The 25,989-nt window shown below is 48.2% G+C and overlaps 2 protein-coding genes across 2 annotated transcripts in view; both read left to right on the top strand.

Moving 5' to 3' along the window:
- LOC121863135 overlaps positions 1-14,184 on the top strand; it is a 48,274-nt gene extending 34,090 nt beyond the window's left edge. Inside the window, exons 2-4 of the mRNA XM_042362010.1 lie at positions 9,553-9,742; positions 12,878-13,043; positions 13,513-14,184. Of these exons, the coding sequence (XP_042217944.1) occupies positions 9,556-9,742; positions 12,878-13,043; positions 13,513-13,834 (675 nt within the window). The 5' untranslated portion in view covers positions 9,553-9,555 and the 3' untranslated portion in view covers positions 13,835-14,184. The remainder of the gene's footprint in view (positions 1-9,552; positions 9,743-12,877; positions 13,044-13,512) is intronic.
- On the top strand, positions 13,896-16,023 carry LOC121863889. Its single transcript, XM_042363159.1, has 4 exons — positions 13,896-14,132; positions 14,174-14,807; positions 14,911-15,294; positions 15,530-16,023. Exons 1-4 carry the CDS (start codon positions 13,896-13,898, stop codon positions 16,021-16,023), a joined length of 1,749 nt encoding a protein of 582 aa, XP_042219093.1.
- Positions 16,024-25,989: the final 9,966 nt, after the last annotated feature.

Genomic DNA, 25,989 nt, shown 5'->3' with positions numbered 1-25,989 from the left:
TAGGGGTGTAGCTGTTGTGTAGGGGTGTAGCTGTTGTATAGGGTGTAGCTGTTGTATAGAGGGTGTAGCTGTTGTATAAGTGTAGCTGTTGTATAGGGGTGTAGCTGTTGTATAGGGTGTAGCTGTTGTATAGAGTGTGTTGTGGGGGTGTAGGTGTAGTGTAGGGGTGTAGCTGTTGTGTAGGGTGTAGCTGTTGTATAGGGGTGTGAAGGGAAGGTATTTTTATGGATGGTGGGTGTAGCTGTTGTGTAGGGGGTGTAGCTGTTGTATAGAGTGTAGAAAGGTATTTTTTATGGATGGTGGGTGTAGCTGTTGTGTGGGGTGTAGCTGTTGTGTAGGGGTGTAGCTGTTGTATAGGGGTGTAGAGAGGGAAGGTATTTTATGGATGGTGGGTGTAGCTGTTGTGTGGGGTGTGGGTGTAGTGTAGGGGTGTAGCTGTTGTATAGGGGTGTAGCTGTTGTATAGGGGGTGTAGCTGTTGTATAGGGGTGTAGCTGTTGTGTAGGGGTGTAGCTGTTGTGTAGGGTGTAGCTGTTTGTGGGGTGGCTGTTGTGTAGGGGTGTAGGTGTTGTGTGGGGGTGTAGCTGTTGTATAGGGGTGTAGCTGTTGTATAGGGGGTGTAGCTGTTGTGTGGGGGTGTAGAGGAAGGTGTTTTTATGGGTGTGTGGGTGTAGCTTGTTGTATAGGGGTGTAGCTGTTGTGTAGGGGTGTAGCTGTTGTATAGGGGTGTAGAGGGAAGGTATTTTTTATGGATGGTGGGTGTAGCTGTTGTGTGGGGGTGTGGGTGTAGTGTAGGGTGTGAGGAAGGTATTTTTATGGGTGGTGGGTGTAGGTGTTGTGTAGGGGTGTGCTGTTGTGGGGTGTAGCTGTTGTGTAGGGTGTAGAGAAGGTATTTTATGGATGGTGGGTGTATGTTGTGTAGGGGTGTAGCTGTTGTGTAGGGGTGTAGAGGAAGGTATTTTTATGGTGGTGGGTGTAGCTGTTGTATAGGGGTGTAGCTGTTGTATAGGTTTAGCTGTTGTATAGAGGGTGCATTGTATATGGGGTGTAGAGGGAAGGTATTTTTATGGATGGTGGGTGTAGCTGTTGTATAGGGTGTGCTGTTGTATGGGGTGTAGCTGTTGTGTAGGGGTGTAGGGAAGTATTTTTTATGGGTGGTGGGTGTAGCTGTTGTGTGGGGGTGTAGGGTGTGGTGTGGGGTGTGGGTGTGGTGTGGGGTGTGGGTGTTGTGTGGGAGTGTAAAGGGAAGGTATTTTTATGGGTGGTGGGTGTGGTGTTGTGTGGGGGTGTAAGTGTAGTGTAGGGGTGTAGCTGTTGTATAGGGGGTGTAGCTGTTGTGTAGGGTGTAGAGGGAAGGTATTTTTTATGGGTGGTGGGTGTAGCTGTTGTGTGGGGGTGTAAGTGTGGTGTGGGGTGTAGGGTGTGGTGTAGGGGTGTGGGTGTAGTGTAGGGGTGTAGGTGTTGTGTAAGAGTGTAAAGGAAGGTATTTTTATGGGTAGTGGGTATAGCTGTTGTGTGGGGGTGTAGGTGTAGTGTAGGGGTGTAAAGATGCTGTGTATGAGTGTAGAGGAAGGTGTATATGCGTTTGAGATTGTTTGTGTATCTATATATGTGCATATAATATATACTGATGTGTAAAAGTGTTATTATGTAGTGTTTCCGTGATCGTATGTGTGTGTGTGTGTGTGTGTGTGTGTGTGTGTGTGTGTGTGTGTGTGTGTGTGTGTGTGTGTGTGTGTGTGTGTGTGTGTGTGTGTGTGTGTGTGTGTGTGTGTGTGTGTTGTTATTTTTGTTGTTTATTACTAAGAAAGTTAAGTTGTATCAAGTATAGTGGCTAGTTAAGTGGACCCCAGTCTTAATACCTCCAAGTATTAATGGGTATCAGTCTAATATAGTCCCTAAGTTGTATTGGGCCCCAGTTCTAATAGGCCCTAAAATCTTCATAGCCCCATCTCATTATGTGCCTCAGTTAGGGTTCACTCTATTATAATTTCGGCCTCATTCTGTGTCGCGTCTAATTTTGATGCGATTTAATAAAGTTATCGATTATGATTTTAAAACCAATTAGGAGCCATTCTTCGTATACCAGGTCTAATTTTGACGCCCATTATGGTTCATCTTACGTGTTGTGTCTCAAGTTATGTAGCCAGTTCAGCAACACTTACGGGAGAAATTGTCTGTATACGAACGTTTGATAATCGAGTCCACTGATTTATTACTTATTGGTGATGCGTCTCGAGCCCTGAGAGTGGCTCTGGCCTCGGTTTCGACGGACTTTAGCCAAACCTAACCTAACCTAACCTAACCTAACCTATTGTAACCTAATCAATGCAAATTCTTAGTTTGGGAATTAAAATACAAGTTGAAGGTTCCTTGTCCGCAACACACACACACACACACACACACACACACAAGGACATAACAGGACAAACGGATCGACACACTGAATACTAAACGACACACTTATAAACCTGACACATAATAACAAGACATAAAAACACGACACACTTAATAACGAGACGCATAAACACGACACACTTAATAACAGACGCATAAAACACGACACATAATAACGAGACACATAAAAACACGACACACTTAATAACAGACGCATAAAACACGACACATAATAACAGACATAAAACACGACACATAATAACGAGACGCATAAAACACGACACACTTAATAACGAGACGCATAAAACACGACACTTAATAACGAGACATAAAACACGACACACTTAATAACGAGACGCATAAACACGACACATAATAACGAGACGCATAAAACACGACACACTTAATAACGAGACATATAAACACGACACATAATAACGAGACGTATAAAAACGACACACTTAATAACGAGACGCATAAAACACGACACACTTAATAACGAGACGCATAAAACACGAACACTTAATAACGAGACGCATAAAACACGACACACTTAATAACGAGACGCATAAAACACGACACACTTAATAACGAGACGCATAAACACGACACATAATAACAGACGCATAAAACACGACACACTTAATAACGAGACGCATAAAACACGACACACTTAATAACGAGACGCATAAAACACGACACACTTGTAAAACACGACGACACATAAACCGTCTCTTCCTTGTACATTACGCAATGGCGATGACACTTGTAAAACACGACGTTGGAGGGACGACCGCTGGAGGAGAGGGCCGGGGGGGGAGAAGGGGTCAAGGGAGAGGCCAGGACGGGGAGAAGGCCAAGGGAGAGGGATGCGGAGAGGGCCAAGGAGAGGGTCAGGGGAGAGGGCGGGAGGCGGGGTGATGCGGGGGGGAGAGGGTCGGGGAGGGGGGAGAGGGCAAGGGGAGGACCAGGGAAGAGGGCCGGGTGGAGAGGGCCGAAGTAGAGGGCCGGTGGAAGAGGTGGCCGATGAACGGATAGATAGATAATATGAACAGATAAAATAAACTTATACCGAACACATACCTGTACTCGTAGAAATTCAGACAGACAGACAGACAGACATGTAGACGGACTTTAAACTCACTAAAAATATAGGGACCATATTTATAACGTTAAAGAACCCTCATTTATATCACAAACTCCCGGATAGGTAAAAAAACTAATAATAATACCTATATTTTTTCCCCACACACAAGCCGGTGAAAGCCCGCTCGGGATTTGAAAATAAAAACCATTGAATTATGGAACCATTTGCAAAATTTGAATAAAAGGTATTGGGATGCATGGAAAAAAAATATATTCCCAAATCTCATCAGGCAAGTGGCTGAGCGAACGTTTGTGGGTCACTGTGAAGGTCGAGTGATACATTGTGGGAAGTGGCGGGTACTTGCCGGGGCGTGTAAACATTGTCTCCCTCACTGTTGTTAACTGCCCAGTTGCAAGGTGTAACCTTTCTCATAGTGTTTATACCGGTCACCTGATTGGACGAACACTGTCTCTCGATGTGTTTACTGCCCAGCTGGTGCATATAAACAGTCTCTTTGTTTATACTTCCTAAACAGTCACTCATAGGCTAAGAAACTGTGAACCTGTTAAACCTAAGCATAACTCAGTTCTTGTTCACTTTCCATCTAACTCATTAACTTATTTCATTCAGGTATTGTGTCTGTGTTTGTCGGGTGTTTTGGAAACATTACTAAGAGAAAAACATCACACACACACACACACACACACACCTCAGCATTCTTGTATACATAAAACTTAGAACAACAATAACAGAGGCAGCAGCTGGGGACGGTGTAGTTAAAGCGAGATACGACACCGTAATGTGACGGTACATCAGAACAAGAAAAGACCATAACACACGAGGATTCATAATGTGTGTGTGTGTGTGTGTGTGTGTGTGTGTGTGTGTTTACCTCTTGAGTCGACTTGTCAAGGCCTCAACTAACTCCACTACAAGCTCCACTCCACAACTGCATGAGAGTCTGTTTATGTTATCCTACACTGAGCTGCTTTCAATATTCTAGCGATCATTTGAGAACCTCCCGAAACTCACTTCCAGCTGTCGTGTGTCCTGCAGGTGTCCACATTCCCAGGAAAACTATTGAGGACATCTGGGCATTTTGGATCTCACGTCTTGAAGAAAATATTAAGCCCATTGGGTGTAGTTGTTGGTGAAACTGTTTTACCTGTGGCTGTACCTTGTGAAAACTGACAGGTGAGGAGTTACTATAAGGATGAGGTGTGTGTGGGAGACGTTGTATATGTGACAGGTGAAGACATACAAACGTTCACCAACATACAGACATAAATACTGTATACAAATCTATAAAAAAATCTATACATAGGCACATACAAACATACAGGGGGGATACACATATGCATACAAACATACACACACAACTTAAATATTCACTCACACACACACACACACACACACACAATTATGTATGTGTGTGTTGTGTACACACACACACATACACACACACACACACATACACACACACACACACAAGCATTCTATTTCTCACTCCACACTCCAATCTACCCCACAATCCACACTTCCTGATCACCCTTCCACATTCCACACTACACCCACCCCCCTAATTCTACACTACTTCCTCCCCTACACACCTTAAGGCTCAACCCAAAATACACACTTCCTACACCCTTAATCACCTTCCCTCACCTCCTCACTACACCCCCACCCCTACACCCTCACCCCTACCTCCCTACCCCCCTACCCCTCCCCCATCAAGTGAACCTACTCTCACCAAATCACATACAGAGAATCTAATCACATCTGTCCACTTCGGAAGGACTAAAGGATCAGATAATATAATCAAGGTCTTCATTGGACGACTTTGGCATTCAATCCTTTTTCCTACTCCTTCACAAGACGGAAAGTGGGACGGACGGAAGGCCGGAGCCCAGAACGGAGATATTAGTTATCCGTTCACGATAATTGCCATATCATCAATGTCTATTGGTCGGTTTGATTTGTTACTTGGAATTCTATTGGTTGGTTCAATTTGTTACCTGGAATTCTATTGGTCGGTTCGGTTTGTTATTTGGAATTCTATTGGTTGGCAATTGTACCTGGAATTCTGTTGGTCGGTTCGGTTTGTTATCTGGAATTCTATTGGTCGGTTCGGTTTGTTACCTTGAAGTTAACTGGTCGAATACTGTGAACAGCCAGACCCAACCTTATCTGAGACCGTATAACAGACCATCATCCTCAGACCAACAGTTTTTCACCACACTGCTGACAACCAGATCAAAACAAGAGAGACCAAAAAGACCACAAGAGTGAGACCAAAGCAGAGACCAAAAAGACCACGAGTGAGACCAAAACAGACCAAAAAACACCACAGAGTAAGACCAAAAAAGACCACAAGAGTGAGACCAAAACAGAGATCAAAAAGATCACGAGACTGACCAAAACGCAGACCATAAAAGACCACGAGTGAGACCAAAACAGAGACCAAAAAGACCATCAAATAGACCACGAAAAAGACCAAAAAGGAGACCAAAAGAGACCACGAGTAAGACCAAAACGGGACCAAAAAACCACAAGATTGAGAGCAGCAGGAGTTGGTCACGGTGGCTCACAGTTAACGGCGAGAGAGATGTAAGATTATTAGTATTTCTGTCTCGCTCGCTAACACTCAGGGAGACTGGCCTTGGTGTTGCGGTGGTGTTGTGGTGTGTTGTGTTGGTGGTTGTGTTGTGATGTGGTGTTGTGGTGGTGGTTGTGGTGTGAGGTGGTGTTGTGGTGGTGGTGTGGTGTGTTGTGGTGGTGTGGTGTGTGTGGTGGGTGGTGTGGTGTGTTGTGGTGGTGGTGTGGTGTGTTGTGGTGGTGTGGTGTTGTGGTGGTGTGGTGTTTTGTTGTGGTGGTAGTGTTTTGGAGATGTGGTGTTGTGGTGGTGGTGTGGTGTGTTGTGGTGGTGTGGTAGTATGGTGTTTTGTTGTGGTGGTAGTGTTGTAGATGTGGTGTTGTGGTGGTGGTGTGGTGTTTTTTGTGTGGTGGTGTGGTGGTGTGGTGTTGTGGTGGTGTGGTGTTTTGTTGTGGTGGTAGTGTTGTGAAGATGTGGTGTTGTGGTAGTGGTGTGGTGTTTTGTTGTGGTGGTAGTGTTGTGAAGATGTGGTGTTGTGGTGGTGTTGTGGTGTGTTGTGGTGGTGTGGTGTGTTGTGCTGGTGGTGGGGTTGTGGTGGTGGTGTGGTGTGTTGTGGTGGTGTGGTGTGTGGTGGTGGTGTGGTGTGGTGGTATGGTGTTTTGTTGTGGTGGTGGTGTTGTGGAGGTGTGGTGTTGTGGTGGTGGCGTGGTGTGTTGTGGTGGTGGTGTGGTGTGTTGTGGTGGTATGGTGTTTTGTTGTGGTGGTAGTGTTGTGGAAATGTGTTGTGGTGGTGGTGTGGTGTGTTGTGGTGGTGGTGTGGTGTGTTGTGGTGGTGGTGTGGTGTGTTGTGGTGGTGGTGTGGTGTGTTGTGGTGGTGTGTGGTGGTGTGGTGTTTTGTTGTGGTGGTAGTGTTGTGGAGATGTGGTGTTGCGGTGGTGGTGTGGTGGTATGGTGTTTTGTTGTGGTGGTAGTGTTGGAGATGTGGTGTTGTGGTGGTGGTGTGGTGGTGTGGTGGTGGTGTGGTGTGTTGTGGTGGTGGTGTGGTGTGTTGTGGAGATGTGGTGGTGTTGTGGTGGTGTTGTGGTGTGTTGTGGTGGTGGTGTTGTGGTGTTGTGGTGTGTTTGGTGGTGGTGTTGTGGTGTTGTGGTGCGTTGTGGTGGTGGTGTGGTGCGTTGTGGTGGTGTGGTGCGTTGTGGTGGTGGTGTGGTGTGTTGTGGTGATGTGGTGTTGTGGTGGTGTGGTGGTATGGTTTTGTTGTGGTGGTAGTGTTGTGGAGATGGTGTTGTGGTGGTGGTGTGGTGTGGTGTTGTGGTGGTATGGTGTTTTGTTGTGGTGGTAGTGTTGTGGAGATGTGGTGTTGTGGTGGCGGTGTGGTGGTGGTGTGGTGGTGGTGGTGTGGTGTGTTGTGGTGGTGGTGTTGTGGTGTGTTGTGGTGTGTTGTGGTGCGTTGTGGTGGTGGTGTGGTCAGTGGTGGTGGTGGTGTTGTGGTGGTGGTGTTGTGGTGTGTTGTGGTGGTGTGGTGGTGTGGTGGTGGTGGTGGTGGGTGTGTTGTGGTGGTGGTGTTGTGGTGGGTGGTGTGGTGGTGGTGGTGGGTGTGGTGTGTTGTGGTGGTGGTTGTGGTGGTGGTGTGGTGGGTGGTGGTGTTGTGGTTGTGGTGTGTTGTTGTGGTGGTGGTGTGGTGTGGTGGTGGTGTTGTGTGGTGGTGGTGGTGGTGTGGTGTGTTGTGTGGTGGTGGGTGTGGTGGTGTGTGGTGGTGTTGTGGTGTGTTGTGGTGTTGTGGTGTGGTGTGTTGTGGTGGTGGTGTGGTGGTGTTGTGGTGGTGGTGTTGTGGTGGTGGTGTGGTGTGGTGGTGTTGTGGTGGTGTTGTGGTGGTGGTGTGGTGTGTTGTGTTGTGGTGTATTGTTGTGAATTTTGGTATTATAGTTTTGGTGATGTTGTAGTGTAGTGGTGTTGTAGTGATGGTATTGTGTTATGGTAGTGTGGTGTCAGCAGAGGACAGCCAACACCCCTGTTTGAGAGAGAGAGAGAGAGGAGAGACGCTTAGGGTACCCAAGCGGTAACTGACCAGCGACTGTAGCTGGTCCAATACGTCTCGGCAAGGGAGGGGGAACTGATCAATTACTGGAACTGATGGGATGGACGCACACACACACACACACTGCTCAGAATGTCCTTCACTTACGTCTCCTTCACAGTAAAATAAAGTAACAAAAATAATAATTATCTGTACTCATAATTTCATCATAACTCATAAGATTCTCAAAACAAAAGTAATCTATACACATATGTTTCTATTCGGTATATAAGTTTTCTCACAATAAATTCATGTTTATATACAGTATACTCACATCTTTCTATAAAAAACACGATTTTCTCACACGTAAAAAGACTTGTTATCTGCACTTTACTTTACCTCACCACTTCCTTACAACATACAGAACTATTCCAGTACCCGCAACACTCCCCTCCCCTCTCACCACAACACCACACCTCCCCACCCCTCCTCACCACAATACCACACTCCCCCTCACCACAACACCACAATCCCCCTCACACACCACATCTCCCTCACCAATACCACTTCCCCCACCACAACACCACACTTCCTCCCTCAACATGTCACCATCCCCCACCACATCTCCAGCCTCTTATCTTTTACATTACGTTGCGTCAATGAACAAGGTGTGAACCCTACATAAAGGCTGTCAGTTTTGGGGTCCCTGATATACCCAGCATGGTGGAGGGGGGAAGAGAGATGTTGATAGCCCCCCTCGCTCCCTCCCTCCCTGCCTCGCCTCGCCTCTCCTCGCCTCGCCTCCTGCAGTAGAGAGGAGCCTCAACCCTTATCTTGTCATCTGTGTCTACATTGTTCCCGTCACCACCAAGACGATCTCACTTCCTAACATTTTTGTATCATAACTTTGAATATCTTATGTGGTGGAAATTTTCTAGCGAGAGTATTTATGAATAGCACAATCTATGTTCTTCTTGACGGTGAAGAAGCATTTTGAGGTATATATCACCAAAGAACTATGTAATGTACAGTACATCCTATGACAGGAGTTATCACAGCTGCAATGAGTTTGTTTATATTCATTAGTATATCAACATTATTATTATTATTATTATTATTATTATTATTATTATTATTATTATTATTTATGTAAGGGATGGAGGACTGTAGGTTAATTCCCCCTAAAGATATTAACTTTAATAAAATTAATATGAAAATTACGTTAACAATTCTGAACCCGATTTTAACATAATTCAAAATTAATTTAAAGTAACCCAGAATTATTGAAGCATTATTTATACAAGATTGTGTATGTACTGTATTTATATATGTGCTTGTATCTCTCTCTCTTACCTCTTTATCATTATCTCTATGTATCATCATCATCATCACGCTTCTCTCTCACCCCCATTATCTCAATTCTCTATTATAACTAACTCACCCCTCTTGTGTCTCCCGGCAGGACATGTGGGTGGGTGCTCGCCTGTGGTCGGTGGGCGTGGTGTGGGCGTGTGTGGGCGTGCGGGCGGTGCTGGGTGCGTGTACCATGGCAGAGTTCCCCTGCAGGAGTAAACAATGCGTCAGCCTCGACCGCTACTGTGATGGCCAGAAGGACTGCGACGACAACAGCGACGAACCCTCAGGCTGTTCACGTATGTCTGCTTTGCTGTTCTTCTGCTGTGCTATCTTGTGTTCTGCTGTTCACGTATGTCTGCTTTGCTGTTCTTCTGCTGTGCTATCTTGTGTTCTGCTGTTCACGTATGTCTGCTTTGCTGTTCTTCTGCTGTGCTATCTTGTGTTCTGCTGTTCACGTATGTCTGCTTTGCTGTTCTTCTGCTGTGCTATCTTGTGTTCTGCTGTTCACGTATGTCTGCTTTGCTGTTCTTCTGCTGTGCTATCTTGTGTTCTGCTGTTCACGTATGTCTGTTTATGCTGTTCTTCTGCTGTGTTGTGTTGTGTTCTGCTGTTCACGTACGCCGCCTTTGCTGTTCTTCTGTTCACGTACGCCGCCTTTGATGTTCTTTATTATGGTGATGTTCCTTGCTTTTCTCTTATTGGTTTCTGCCGTTTTGTGTTGTATTGTCTTGTTCTTTGTTGTGTTCTCCTTTTATTAATCCTTTTCCTCTCATCCTTTTTCTTTTTTAATTTTCTCTTCCGTTTCTACGTCTCCTTACAGCTTTTTCTTTTATTTTCCTCTTCCGCCTCTTCCTCTAATTCTGTTTTTCATATTTTTCCTCTTCCATTTCTTTGTCTCATTCTTCTTACACCTTATCTTCCTTTTCCTCATTTGGTTCTTGGCGACCATTTGTCCTTCCTTATTCTCTTACATCTTCTGTCGACTGGTAGCGTCTCCCATCTTACGTCGTCGTCATGGCAACAGGCGCTTAAAATACCCAAAATAAATTCCTCAGGTCATTAGCTGTTGGTCGTAAGATAGTTCTTGTTGACACTACCGAGTAACCCCGAGAGATGGCAAAAATATTTTCACCTGTTGTTTACTGCAATTACAACACCTCACCCCTACTCAACAACCTGCAACATGACGTAATATAATAACAACAACAACAATAAAAATAATAACGATAATAATAATAATAATAATAATAATAATAATAATAATAATAATAATTATAATAATAATAATAATAATAATAATGTTCGAGTGTTTATCGCGTTGTGGTTAATAGAATGGATTAATACGTTTATTTTTATTTTACTAGGGAAGCCTTGATGACATACGCTGGGTATAGATAAGGTGTTCTGTGGGTCTAACTGCTTGATTACGATACCTGGTCTTTTCCTGCCTTTTTTTGTGATCCTTGACAGTTCGTTGGTTATATCCGATGGTTTCCTTGTGGGGTCATACTACACCACCACCACGAATATAAACTCACACGACTAAAGTTATAATGCACTTCTTCACGTTCATGTTGAGTTGCTCCTTGCGAATGTTGTCTGCTGTTTCCCGCTTAAAGATTGGTCTCTGGGAGGTAATTCTCACACGCTCAGAACGGGATAACCAAACCACCTTAACTTGGGATTTCATGGTCATAAATTTTATACTTGGCACCTTTGCTCTCGTTATGATTCCACCGTCGGGGACTTTGCATTTATAGTCTTCCCAGGCAGCTCTAGTGGAGGTGGTCCAACTTCTAGAGGTGCCGGCTGTAATTTGTCTATATAACGCGGTCAACACTGAAGCTTTGTAGACCTTCCAATTTGGTTAGGTTAGGTAGAGGTTGCGTTGGGTTAGGTTGCTTTGGGTTGGGTTGAGTTGGGTTGGGTTGGGTTGGTGGGTTGGGTTGAGTTGGTTGTGAGTTGGTGGGTTGGGTTGGGTTGGGTTGGGGTTGGTTTGGGTTGGGGTTGGGTTGGGTTGGGTTGGGTTGGGTTGGGTTGGGTTGGGTTGGGTTGGGTTGGGTTGGGTTGAGTTGAGTTGAGTTGGGTTGGGTTGGGTTGGGTTGGGTTGGGTTGGGTTGGGTTGGGTTGGGTTGGGTTGGGTTGGGTTGGGTTGCGTTGGGTTGGGTTGGGTTGGGTTGGGTTGGGTTGGGTTGGGTTGGGTTGGGTTGGGGTTGGGTTGGGTTGGGTTGGGTTGGGGTTGGGTTGGGTTGGGGTTGGGTTGGGTTGGGTTGGGTTGGGTTGGGGTTGGGTTGGGTTGGGTTGGGTTGGGTTGGGTTGGGTTGGGTTGGGTTGGGGTTGGGTTGGGTTGGGTTGGGTTGGGTTGGGTTGGATTGGGGCTGGGTTGGGTTGGGTTGGGGTTGGGGTTGGGTTGGGGTTGGGGTTGGGTTGGGGTTGGGGTTGGGTTGGGTTGGGTTGGGTTAGGTTCTGGTTGGGTTGGGTTGGGTTGGGTTGGGTTTGGGTTGGGTTGGGGTTGGGTTGGGTTGGGTTGGGTTGGGTTGGGTTGGGTTGGGTTGGGTTGGGTTGAGTTGGTTGAGTTGAGTTGGGTTGGGTTGGGTTGGGTTGGGTTGGTTGGGTTGGGTTGGTTAGGTTGGGTTGGGTTGGGTTGGGTTGGGTTGGTTAGGTTGGGTTGGGTTGGGTTGGGTTGGGGTTGGGTTGGGTTGGGTTGGGGTTGGGTTGGGTTGGGTTGGGGTTGGGTTGGGTTGGGTTGGGTTGGGTTGGGTTGGGTTGGGTTGGGTTGGGTTGGGTTGGGTTGGGTTGGGTTGGGTTGGGTTGGGTTGGGGCTGTTGGGTTGGGGTTGGGTTGGGGCTGGGTTGGGTTGGGGTTGGGGTTGGGTTGGGGTTGGGTTGGGTTGGGTTGGGTTGGGTTGGGTTGGGGTTGGGGCTGGGTTGGGTTGGGGTTGGGGTTGGGTTGGGGTTGGGGTTGGGTTGGGTTGGGTTGGGTTAGGTTCTGGTTGGGTTGGGTTGGGTTGGGTTGGGTTGGGTAAATCTGTTGGATACTTCATCAAATATATTAAACTTCTCTTACCAGGAGCCTTGGTTAGGTACGTTGATTTGTCCACGGTTGAGGTTGTTGCAGTTTGATGGATAATGATGACGAAAGTTGAGGTAATTTGTCTTCTTAAGGCTGACTGCTGACTGTGAGGCCGAAGCGTGGGTAAGTAACTACAGAGTCGCTTATAATGAGGTTCAGTTCACCTTGTTAGTGGAGTCGCCTGTTTTTCCATCGGGTTTTTTATGGTAGTTTGTGGAGTAGATGAAAGCAGAGAAGCTTAATGGGTGCAACTGTGTATAATGTATGGTAGATACTTGTGATAATTGGTTTGTAGTGCTCTCTCTCTCTCTCTCTCTCCAGCCTGTAATAACTCCATCTATCCTCTACTCTCCCCACAGCCTGTAACAGGACGTACTATGGGCGTGTGGGAGCGACCTACATCCTCCATATCCCTCGACCACACAGAGGAACGCTGCCTCACTTCTGCCAGCTGACCTTCATCGCTTCAGGGGACTCCTATGGGGACTTGGTGCAGCTCAGCATCGACAAGTTCAACCTGGGCAGGTGAGGTGTGGCAACCTGTTCATCGACGACAGGCAGAGGTGGTGGTAATGTTTAGTCTTTGTGTATTAAAATGTTCATTATACTGCAAGTAGGTACGGAGAGTTGGCAATGTTCATCGTTGGTAGGTAAAGATGTTTTGTTGACGTTCAGCTTCGCCAGATAGTTGTGTGTTAAAAATATTCGGTGTTGATAACTGGCGGCGTTGAAATATTCAGTATTAATAAATAAGGGTGTTCAAGTGTTCAATCTTGATAGCCAAAGCGCCCAAAGGCGTTCATACTTACTAAACTGAGCCCAAAACAAAACCCAACTGTACCCAGATGGTGACAAATGGCGAAAATACAACATAGAAAACAAATAGTTGAACAAAAGTCTGATTAAAAGTGTGTGAATGTGCGTATGGACGTATGTATTGTATTTGGGCAGCTTTCCCTCACCATCCTCACTGTCATGTTGTCTTCTTCCCCAGGTTTGTCTCCCACACCACCTCCGGCTGCCCTGACGGTTACATGCAGATCGAGGAGCTGAGTCGCCCTCTCAACTCCGGGTACTGGTGCGGGACGTCCTGGGGCCACAACGTCTTCTACTCCGAGTCCTCTGCCGTCACTGTCATGCTCCGGGTTTTCAGCCTCAGCGATGACGACGGTAGACCCACCGGCGTTCTCCCCTCAGGATACTGTCATGCTCAGTCTCTCCTACAAGTTCCTGAGAAGGGAGCGGGCGATACTCCGCTACGGGGCGCCCTACAGTCCCAGTTACCGAGGGGAGGACGTGCCCAACACTTTCTGTGACAAGGAATTCGAGAACTGTGACAAGAAGAACTGTAAGGTTCAGTCGCCTAACTTTCCCGGGATGTATCCGAGGAACCTGACGTGTTACTACCACATCCGGCAGACGAGAGTGCCAGACGGGAAGGTGGCACTGATCCGGGTCCGTCAGCGTAATCCACACCTCATCTATATCAAGGACCGCAATGCCCCGCACTTGTCGAGGGAACGGAAACTCCAGGTGGGGTCCGCCTGTCACGTGCTGTACGACTACCTGGTGGCCTATGATGGCAACAGTACTGGAGCACCCATCTTGGCCACTGTATGCAAAGGAGGAGCTCCTCTTACTGGCATAACTTCCAGTGGTCCCAGTCTTCTCCTTCTTCCGCCTCACCGTTTGACTTCCCATTCCAAGACTCTCCTCGTCGTCGAACATTCGGCTTCGAGTTGGATGTCGAGGTTGAGTTTGTTGACCGCGAGTCAACAGCTTATATCCGTGAAGGGTCGACTTGTGACTACATGGTAAGTAGTCGTGGCCAGCGCAGCGGGTATGTACAGTCACCTGTACACTCACTCTTACCTAACACTACCTGCACGTGGCGTCTCCTGGCTGGCAGCACAGAGGTGGTGTGGCTCTACTTCCTGCATTATCGCCACATCCTGCATCCAGAGATGCCGACGCCCTCCCACTGCAACACACTCACTATCACAGAAGGAGACAACCTATTAGAACCGACAGAGTCCACCGTCACCATGATGGACAGTATCGTGAACAATACCATGAACGTAACAGAGGAAAATGTAACATCTCTGTCAATAATGGGTGAATTCTGTCGTCCAGACAGGTTGCCGAGGGTGTGTAGTGGCGTCCACGCTCCAGGACAACACACAGCGCCATGTCTGCCAGGAGAAAGCTACATCTCCAACTCTCCAGTTCTCACACTCTCCCTCAGGTATGCAGCAGGCACAGCTCCAGCACATGTGGAGTTCCTGGCTCGTTAGGTTGTAGATAAACGCCAGTGGGGCGTCTCGACCCCTGGAGGAGGTCGTTGTGACAGAACCTTCACCATGCAACCAGATCGCCTATTCGCCTCCCACAGACGTTTTCCTGTTTGGTCGTGGCGGCGTCCGAAAACTTCGCTGTGTCTACACCTTTGTGGCTGAGCCCGACGAGCGGATAGTTCTGAGGATCATACGTTCGCGGATGGGTTCCAGCTGTGGCACTCTGTTCAAACATTCCTCCAGGCGATACGAATGTTCACACGATGGTGCTGCAGACAAGCCAGCCATCTGGATGAGAGAGAGGCCGTGGGAAGGAGTGCCTCTCATTCGTGCTTGTCTCTGTAACATTTCTCACGAGCAGCCCTTCGTCCTCATCTCCTATACTAATGAGATCCAGATCATCTTCAGCATCCCAGTCATGACACCGTCAAGTGACTACAACGACTATTTCCTGGAGGGGGATTACTCCATTGTTGACGCCAGTAAGGTTTTCTAACAAAGAGTGTGAGCAGGACACTCGACATCTGGCGGGGCGTCACGGCAACTTCACTGTCGGTGTCACCCGCGGGAACCACTGCTCGGCCCTCCCTCGTTTAGTCACGGCTGCTGACGGCTCTTTCCTCTTCCTTCGCGTGCGAGGGTTCAGCGCCTCAGAGACCAACTGTGATGGTTCATCGCGAATAAACGTGTACGCGGTTGGTGGATTAACGCCCTTAGCCTCCATTTGCCCTGACCAAAACAACAACTACGCCCACGTATTTAGCAGTGGCTGGCACGGCCCTAATCAGACGATGATGGAGGAACTGGCTGCCACCGACCTCTGGAACACCTCCGTCAACATGAACATCGGCCAGAGTAACTACTACTACCACCAACAACAGCTGGAGTACCAGAAGAGAGGACGCCACCGCCAACGGAAGCAACAGCAAGAGTCACGTGACCTGGTGGTGGAGTATGTCGGCAACTCCACCGGCAGAATGATCACCTGGATAGGGGTGTGGAGACCCATGCAAACGGCGCCACTCTCACCTGTGGGCGTGGATCTCTGCCCTCACAGGTGCCCGGAAATCCAAGCTTGTCTTCCAGCAGACCTGTGGTGTGACAGAACATCCACTGCCCTCAGGTCTGGACGAGGGCGCGGGGGCGTGCGGTCTTTAGCCGCCCTTCCCTGGGTGTACCTCGCCGCTTCCATAGTGCTCTTCATATCCTAGTGGCCCTGCTGGTGGCTGTCGTCATGCACCGGCGACGCGTCCAAGAACAAAAGGACGCAGAGTCCGTGGTGACCAACAACAGCCACGGACTGAAGAGCACCACGCAGGACTTTCTCATCCCCCGGATAAGGACTCATGGTGACAAGAGGCCCATTCTGGCGACGACGTGGTGCGCGTGGACTACGAGACTACCGTCTAGCTGGTCCTGGTGCCTGGGTCTAGTGTCCTGGTGCCTGGGGTCCTAGTGTTCCTGGTGCCTGGGGTCTAGTGTCCTGGTGCCTGGGGTCTAGTGTCCTGGTGCCTGGGATCTAGTGTCCTGGTGCCTGGGGTCTAGTGTCCTGGTGTCGGGTCTAGTGTCCTGGTGTCTGGGATCTAGTGTCCTGGTGCCTTGGGGTCTAGGTGTCCTGGTGTCTGGGGTCTAGTGTCCTGGTGCCTGGGGTCTAGTGTCCTGGTGCCTGGGGTCTAGTGTCCTGGTGCCTGGGATCTAGTGTCCTGGTGCCTGGGATCTAGTGTCCTGGTGCCTGGGGTCTAGTGTCCTGGTGTCTGGGGTCTAGTGTCCTGGTGTCTGGGGTCTAGTGTCCTGGTGCCTGGGGGCTAGTGTCTTGGTGCCTGGGGTCTAGTGTCCGGGTGCCTGGTGTCCTGGTGTCTGGGGTCTAGTGTCTTGGAGGCTAGTGGTCTGGTGCCTCGGCCCTAGTGTCCTGGTGCCTGGGGTCTAGTGTCCTGGTGCCTGGGGTCTAGTGTCCTGGTGCCTGGGGCTAGTGTCCTGGTGTCTGGGGTCTAGTGTCCTGGTGCCTGGGGGCTGATGTCCTGGTGTCTGGGGTCTAGTGTCCTGGTGCCTAGGGTCTAGTGTCCTGGTGCCCAGGACCTGGTGTCTTGGGGGCTAGTGTCCTGGTGTCTTGGGGTCTAGTGTCCTGGTGTCTTGGGGCTGTGTCCTGGTGCCTGGGGCTAGTGTCCTGGTGTCTGGGGTCTAGTGTCCTGGTGCCTGGGGTCTAGTGTCCTGGTGCCTGGGGTCTAGTGTCCTGGTGCCTAGGACCTGTGGTGTCTTGGGGGGCTAGTGTCCTGGTGCCTGGGGTCTAGTGTCCTGGTGTCTTGGGGGCTAGTGTCCTGGTGCCTTGGGGCTAGTGTCCTGGTGCCTGGGGTCTAGTGTTCTGGTGCCGGGTTCTAGTGTCCTGGTGCCTGGGGTCTAGTGTTCTGGTGCCTGGGGTCAGTGTCCTGGTGCCTGGGGTCTAGTGTTCCTGGTGCCTGGGTCTAGTGTCCTGGTGCCTGGGGTCTGAGTGTTCTGGTGCCTGGGGTCTAGTGTCCTGGTGCCTGGGGTCTAGTGTCCTGGTGCCTGGGGTCTAGTGTCTTGGAGGCTAGTGCCCTGGTGCCTGAGGTCTAGTGTCCTGCTGCCTGGGGTCTAGTGTCTGGTGCCTGGGGTCTAGTGTCTTGGAGGCTTGTGCCTGGTGCCTGAGTCTAGTCCTGCTGCCTGGGGTCTAGTGTCCTGGTGCCTGGGGTCCTGGTGTCCTGGTGCCTGGGGTCCTAGTGTCCTGGTGCCTGGGTCTAGTGTCTTGGGGGCTAGTGTCCTGGTGCCTGAGGTCTAGTGTCCTGGTGCCTGGGGTCTAGTGTCCTGCTGCCTGGGGTCTAGTGTCCTGGTGCCTGGGGTCCTGGTGTCGTGCCTGGGGTCCAGTTCTGCTGCCTGGGGTCCTAGTGTCCTGGTGCCTGGGGTCTAGTGTCCTGGTGCCTGGGGTCTAGTGTCCCTGGTGCCTGGGTCTAGTGTCCTGCTGCCTGGGTCTAGTGTCCTGCTGCCTGGGGTCTAGTGTCCTGGTGTCTGGGGTCCAGTGTCTTGGGGCTAGTGTCCTGGTGCCTGGTCTGTGTCCTGCTGCAGTGGTGTCCTGGTGCCTGGGGCCGTGTCCTGGTGCCGGGGGCTAGTGTCCTGGTGCCTGGGGCTGGTGTCCTGGTGCCTGGGGGCTAGTGTCCTGGTGCCTGGGGCTAGTGTCCTGGTGCCTGGGGGCTGAGTGTCCTGGTGCCTGGGGCTAGTGTCCTGGTGCCTGGGGCTGGTGTCCTGGCGTGTGTCCTGTGCCTGGGGCTGGTGTCCTGGTGCCTGGGGCAGTGTCCTGTGCCTGGGGTCTGGTGTCCTGGTGCCTGGGGCTAGTGTCCTGGTGCATGGGGCTAGTGTCCTGGTGCCTGGGGTCTAGCGTCCTGGTGCCTGGGGCTAGTGTCCCTGGTGCCTGGGCTGGTGTCCTGGTGCCTGGGTCTGGTGTCCTGGTGCCTGGGGTCTGGCGTCCTGGTGCCTGGGGGCTGGTGTCCTGGTGCCTGGGGCTGGTGTCCTGGTGCCTGGGGCTGGTGTCCTGGTGCCTGGGGCCTGTGTCCTGGTGCCTGGGGCCTGTGCGTCGTTAGGATGGGTAAGTAATGATGAAGGAGTGAGAACCTGGTGTAGGTGGCGGTGATGTGTCGTCACCCTCACCAACAAGTGGAGGAGGTATATGTACATAAACCATTTATAAAACATTGTATATATGTACACACCCGTTGAAGTTTTCTACATTATGTGAACCAATTGTTATAAAATAGTGAATCTTGTGAAGTAATGCGTGCGTGTGTGTGTGTGTGTGTGTGTGTGTGTGTGTGTGTGTGTGTGTGTTATAGGTCTTATACATGGACTTCACCATAATATCAACAAGTTCTGATACATAAGACCGACAACAGTCAACTCAAATGTTCAACCTTTTTCTCTCAGTTCACGCAGGTTCTTGGCCAAGTGAGAGGCGTGTTTATAGTGTCTGTTGGTGTGAATGACTCCCATCTTATTTTTTTTTTAGGGGGGAGCAAGATGTAGGAGGAATACATAGTTCTAGTTTATATCTAGTCTGTCATAACTTTCATGTAGGTGTTATAGACAAGTGGCGGCAAAGTCGTGAGCCGGATGAATGTGTGTCGGATGTTAAAAGTGACATACTGGTGACGAGTGTAAAGAATGTTTGTTAATAAAAGAATACTTGTTAATGTGGGGTCTGTGTCTTAACCTTCTCAAGAGGAATATTATCATGTATGTCTTCCCATTCTTTCTTATAGGGTCATGTTGGAATTCTGTGACGATGGCTTGATAAAACGTGAGAATAAGAGGGAAAAAAACATGTTTACAAGATGAAATTCTCCTGAAGGGCCACAAATATAAACAGAAAATGACAACTGGGCAAAATACGACATGTATGAATCGTTTCCTCAAAGCCACTAAATGAAACAGAAAGACTTTACATCCATAACACAAACACAAAAATATTCCTGGAAATGAATGTTCAAATTTTCCCCATTTTACCATTCGACAAATGTCATGAGTAAAAACTAATAAATTCACTCCATCCCATTGAGAGTTAACACGGCACTTTTCATTCAGAGTAATATGCAGTTTGGCGTAAATTAATGTGTGTTGATGTGCCATTTGGCAATATTGGCTTTGCCCGCTATTCGGTCTGCCATATTTTTTTGTTTGGTTTAATCTGGCTGTATTATCAGAGACAAACTATGGCAAGGTATAAAGTAACGTCAGCTGGTGTACACGAGGTAAACTACATAAATAATTATTTTTTATTGAATGCATAAAAACAATGCAAACACGTTCGCTGCTTTACTTTCCAATAATTTTTTTTATGCAGTATCACTTAGCATTCAAATTTCATATCAAAAGTTCATAGTTACTCAATTTATCAATATACCGGAGTCCAACACGTCAACGTTATATATATATATATATATATATATATATATATATATATATATATATATATATATATATATATATATATATATATATATATATATATATATATATATATATTCATTCCTAGTAAATAAGAATATATTTTTCTAATCAGTCTGGGCAATAAAGTTTATCAATAACATCTAAATCTAAATCTTCTTTTGTGTCTTTAAACGTGGAGAACTTGGGACAGAGACACCTGACACCATTAACATTTCGGGGTGTAGGAACTCAAATGGCGCTAATGTTCTTTTGAAACAAAATCCTGAAATTTCTAATGTTTACATCAACAACACTGAGGTTGTAGAAAACTCTGAAGCACCAGATCTTGTGTTACTGTGGTACACAACACAATGAAACACACAAAAGCGTCAAATACAAACCACAGTATATGAAAAGTCCAAACTGATGTCATTAGTGAAGCAGTTTATTCATCGAGAACTACTTGGTCTGGAGCATCACAAACCTCGACCAGCGAAAAAGTCAGGTCGTGTTACTATAAAGAACGCCGGAAATACAACGACTCAGTTGGCTGTAAATGTTCACTTTACAATTAACTGTAATATAAAACTTTTGGGAGGTAACTTGTGTCTTCAGGAGAGACATTAAAAACTGAGAGGTGAACATTTACTAATTCTCTGACAAATTTGTTCTTGGAGTTTTATGTTACTTCTTCCGTCGGCTGTTACAAGAACTAACAGACAGACACACAGCCAACACACAAGAAAACTTACGAAATGAAAACTTGATAAACACGGAAAGTGAGTTATACTCAGGCAAAATGTATACGTAAAACATGAGACAACTCTAGTGAAGGTGTTAAAAAATGATGATTACTGAGCTCTACTAGAATAGACGAGTCTCTCCTAAAAGCGGGGGGAAAATATATGGACAGGAATACACAGATTGTTCTACGTGTCTCCCATACTCTATAACAATAACATTAAATACAAACAATAATTCATTAATATGGAAAACAGGCGAGGCAGAAGATCCTTTGCTCTTTGGTATGGAACTAAAAAAATTATGTAATTAAAAATGAAAATTACTTTAGTTCCCCAACGAAAAGAAACCGATGAGAAAAATTATCCTGAATAATGGGGAGACTCGTGAAGGGCTTTGAGGGAGATAAAAGTGGCCGTCTCTCCTCGAGGTAAGTGTCTTGCCCTTCCTTGTTCGTGACAGGTGAGGGGAGGGCCGAGAGGAGGGCTGAGGGGAGGGGTCGGGGGGAGGGATCGAGGGGAGGGCTGAGGGGAGGGTTGAAGGAAGGGCTGAGGTGATCGGTAGTATCAAAGGTGGAGAGTGATTGTAGGGAAGAAGGTGTGGGCGGAGGGGAAGAAACAAGTGGAGGGAAGGTAATAGAGAGAAAGAGAGAGATGTGAGTACGACCCCCCACCACGATGAAAGTTTGTGACGTGTATCTCATAACCAAATTTCAGTTCTCGATCTTCAAAACTCTGGCCGTGCATAGCGAACACCCACACAAAAACAGACGAACAGAAATTTTACTTTATATATTGGCACTGAGTGGTTAGAGAGAGAGAGAGAGAGAGAGAGAGAGAGAGAGAGAGAGAGATAATAAAACAAAACAGCACATAAACAAAAAACAGTTGAACCACCAGCCAATAAACAAGATAAACACGGAATAATTACTAAGAAGGACAGACAAAGAGGTTAAGGAAGAAGATTGTGCCTGGAGTCACTAGTTGACGAGATGAAGGATGCTCCTGACCTGAAGAGAGGAGAGGGAGGAGAGGGGGAGAGGGGAGGAGAGAGGGGAGAGAGGGGGGAGGAGAGAGAGAGGAGAGGAGAGGGGGAGAGGAGGAGGGGAGGAGGAGAGGAGGAGAGAGGGGAGAGGGAGGGAGAGAGGGGAGAGGGAGGAGAGGAGGGAGGGGAGGGAGGGGGAGAGAGGGAGGAGAGAGGGGAGGAGGAGGAGGGAGAGGGGAGAGGAGGAGGAGAGGGGAGAGAGGAAGAGAGGAGGGAGGAGAGAGGGGAGAGGAGGAGGAGAGAGGGAGAGAGAGAGGAGAGGAGGAGAGAGAGAGGGGGAGTGAGAGGAGAGGAGAGTGAGGAGAGGAGGGAGAGAGGAGAGAGGGAGAGGAGGGAGGAGAGAGGGGAGAGAGGGAGGAGAGGGGAGAGAGAGGAGAGGGGGAGAGAGAGAGAGGGAGAGGAGAGAGGGGAGAGGGGAGAGAGGGAGGGAGAGGGAGGAGGAGGGAGGAGAGAGGGGAGGAGGGAGGAGAGAGAGAGGAGAGAGGAGAGAGAGGGAGAGGGAGGAGAGGAGAGGAGAGAGGGGAGAGTGAGGAGGAGGAGAGAGATTGAGGGAGGAGAGAGGGGAGAGAGGGGAGAGTGAGGAGGAGAGAGGGGAGATTGAGGGAGGGAGGAACAAACTGGGTCAATTGTGTTAGTAGCGATGGTATGAGGGAAAGTTATACACAATTACACGTAGGAGGAGAGAGAGATATGACGAGGGGGAAGAAAGGAGACGCAAGACGTGTAAGAGGAGGAGGCGGAGAGAGAAGGAAAATAAGGAAGGGGGGAAGTGCAAGAAGAGGATGAGGAGGTGAAGGAGGATTGGATAAAGAGGAAAGGACAAAATGAAAACCAATCTCTCTCCCTCCATCCACTCCCCCTCCCCCCCTTCATCCACCTCAACACCACATATCCTTCACCACCTCCTCCCCCCATCCTGCTCCACATACCCTCCACACCCCCCACCTCCCCCACATACCCTCCACACCCCCCACCTCCCCCACATACCCCCTCCACACCCCACATACCTCCCACCCCCACCTCCCCTGGCATACCCTCCACACCCCCACCTCCCCACACCTCCACACCCCCACCTCCCACATACCCTCCACACCCCCACCCTCCCACATACCTCCACACACCCCCACCTCACCCACATAGCCTCCACCCCCTCCGCCTCCCCCAACTGGTGCATCGATCCTGGGCAGCGAAGAGTCAAGAAGTCACGTATTTAGCACAGATAAGTGACCAACCTGACAAGAAGAGAGGAAGAGGGGAGGGAGGGTAGATGGGTGGAGAATGTAGGAAAGGGGGGGAGAGCTGGTGAGGGGAGGAAGAAGTTAATAGGAGGTAAGAGGAAAGGAGAAGTGAGAAGAGAAAGAGGGGAAATGAAAAAACAGGGGAGGAGAGAAGAGGAAGGAAGAGGGAGGTGAAGAGGGAGAAGAAAGTGCTGAAGAGATAGAGAAGAGGAAGAGGAGAGGGAGGTGAGAGGAAGGAGAGGAAATTAGGTGGCGGTCAGTATAGGCAGTGAAAGTTCAAGATAAAATAATGTGGACGTGTATGAGGGAAACTGTCACCATTCTGACCTTCACGCGGCAGAGATGTGACTGACAATGACGATAATGATGACTATAGCAATGACGATGATGATGATGATGACGATAACAATGACGATGATGATATTGATGACGATAGCAATGACGATGACGATAATGATGACGATAGCAATGACGATGACGATGATGATGACGATAGCAATAACGATGATGATAATGATGGCGATAACAATGACGATGATGATATTGTGCCCATTTGTATCTATCTATCTATCTATCTATCTATATACAAGAACAAAAACAAAATCACATCGAGAGGCGTCAAGACGTAAACATCCTCGGGGGTGGGGAGGGGGGGTGGGGGGGGGTTGGAGACGTTCGCGGGGACATCCTCACCTACAAGTCGACTTCATATCCGCAGCGATACACGAACGCTCCATCACGTCACCAGACAACATACATACATACATACATACATACATACATACATACATTACACTTCAGACGTCTCTAGTAAGATGCCCTCAAGATTTTGCTGTGTGTGTCTCCGCCCAGCGCTTCCTGACGCAGTGGAGGCAGAAGAATATGATGGCCAGTTCTCTCGACCGTTGAGATGCTGCAGCAGTCACACTCTGTTAGCCTCATTGAGACTGTCCAGACCCAGGCTCTAAAAAACTCCCTACAGTTATATTACTCATTATTAGTATCTCTCAATTACTATTAGACTCCCTACACCTCTATTAAACTCCCTCATCCTCTGCCAGACTCCCTACACCTCTATTAGACTCCCTCATCCTCTGCCAGACTCCCTACACCTCTATAAGACTCCCTCATCCTCTGCCAGACTCCCTACACCTCTATTAGACTCCCTCATCCTCTGCCAGACTCCCTACACCTCTATTAGGACTCCTCATCCTCTGCCAGACTCCTCACACCCTTATTAGATTCTCTCATCCCTCTGCTGACTCCTACACCTCTATAAGACCTCATCCTCTGCCAGACTCCTAAGCACCTCTATAAGACTTCATCCCTCTGCCAGACTCCTCACACCCCTATTAGACTCCTCCATCCCCCCTGCCAGACCCCCTACACCTCTATAAGACTCCCCACACCCTCTATAAGACTCTACACCTCTCACTGTGAACTCCCTACACCTCTATTAGACTCCTCATCTCTTGGACTCACCTCTATTAGACTCACTACTTAGCATACCATAATCCCCTCTGCCAGACTCCCTACACTTCTATAAGACTCCCTACACCTCTATAAGACTCCCTACACCTCTATGAGACTCCCTACACCTCTATTTGACTCCCTCATCCTCTGCCAGACTCCATAAGCCTCTATTAGACTCCCTCATCCTCTGCCAGACTCCCTACACCTCTATAAGACTCCCTACACCTCTATAAGAACCCTCTACCTCTATTAGACTACCTACACCTCTATTAGACTCCCTCATCCTCTGCCAGACTCCATAAGCCTCTATTAGACTCCCTACACCTCTATTAGATGGTGGTAGCGATAGTGGTATTGATAGTGATGGTGGTAGTAGTAGTGATGGTGGTAGCAGCAGTGATGATAATAGTAGCGATAATGGTAGTGATAGTGATGGTGGTAGCAGTAGCAATGGTGGTAGCGGTAACGATGGTGGTTGTTGTGGTAGGGAGAGTAGGGATGGCAGTTCTGAGATTTTATATTTGTTTATACTGGGAAAAGAAAAAAATACATAGAAAGTCTGGGAAAATCTGGTTTGTTTGGAGAACGGTCAGGAAGTGTAGGTGCTGGTGAAAGCTCGAACAGGAGAACAAAATATGTGGGTGGTCGACTTCACTGGGGAAAAAACGAATCCTCCCTTGCAAACGCCCTCACCCGGTCGACTACACTGAAGAAAGAAAGAAAGAAAGAAAGAAAGAAAGAAAGAAAAGAGAGGAGGGAGAAAGATATTAGATGGCTAGGGAGAAAGAGAGAGATTGGCGGAAGGTGGGAGGGAGAGGAAAGAATTGGGTTATTATGTAACGTTGTATAAAGTAGTGGTGATGGTAGTGAAGACATTAATAACACAGGAAGAGTATATTAAGAGTTAGTGAGTTACGCTGCAGAAAACCTCTTCACTAGTTTAGGTTAGGTTAGGTTAGGTTAGGTGGGTTAAGGCGGAGCTAATTTTTCTATCATAAATTTTTACAATAACTACTTCCCTTATTATAATGGCCGAGTGGATACAGCGCTCGCTTCTTGTCATACTCAGCCAGTGGTTCGAGCCCGGAGTACCCTCAGATGTCAAAAGTACAGGCTGACGCGTTGTGTTGGTGGTGGTGGTCAAACTATACCCCCGTGTGTACCGAAGGTCAGTGTTCAGTATGCTGTATCCGCCACGCCTGTAATGGGGGCACGTCGAGGGTATAAAGTATGACACGGGCAACTTTTTTTTTTAATACTGTGACCCAACGACGAGGAAAAGTCCGTAAGTGCTTTGAGTTTACTCCACAGCAAACTTGTTAAGAACCGTAAACTTAAAAAATACTGCAGAATAATGATCCAGCTTACGACTCTCTGACCTCGACCCATAAGTTATCCTCTTCTACACACAAAAAACTCCTCCAGAATTGTGCGTTAAGTGTAGTAAGATAACCTACATAGTGTTACATATTAATAACACATCATGCTCCTCTACACCAATCAATAATCTTTTGTTCTAGTTATCAGATTTTAACAAGGTAAGCCAAGTTAACCCCCTCCTCCTCTCCCTCCTTCAACTCAGCACTTCTTTTTTTTTAAGTTTCTCTGGATTATCTTTTTGTGGCGTCTCTCGTTAGCAACTCGTGGCAACTTTGGGGTGTGCAGGGGTTTACAGGTCTCAGGAGGCGGCAGGATGGTGTCTTGAGGTGTTGGGCACTGGGAGGAGAAGGAAAAAAAGAAAGAAAGAGAGAA

Source organism: Homarus americanus, unplaced genomic scaffold (assembly GCF_018991925.1).
Source record: "Homarus americanus isolate GMGI-L3 unplaced genomic scaffold, GMGI_Hamer_2.0 scaffold36022, whole genome shotgun sequence".
Classification (NCBI taxonomy): Eukaryota; Metazoa; Arthropoda; class Malacostraca; order Decapoda; family Nephropidae; genus Homarus; species Homarus americanus.
The sequence above is the reverse complement of the archived record's forward strand: the minus strand, read 5'-3'. Positions and strand labels throughout refer to the sequence as shown.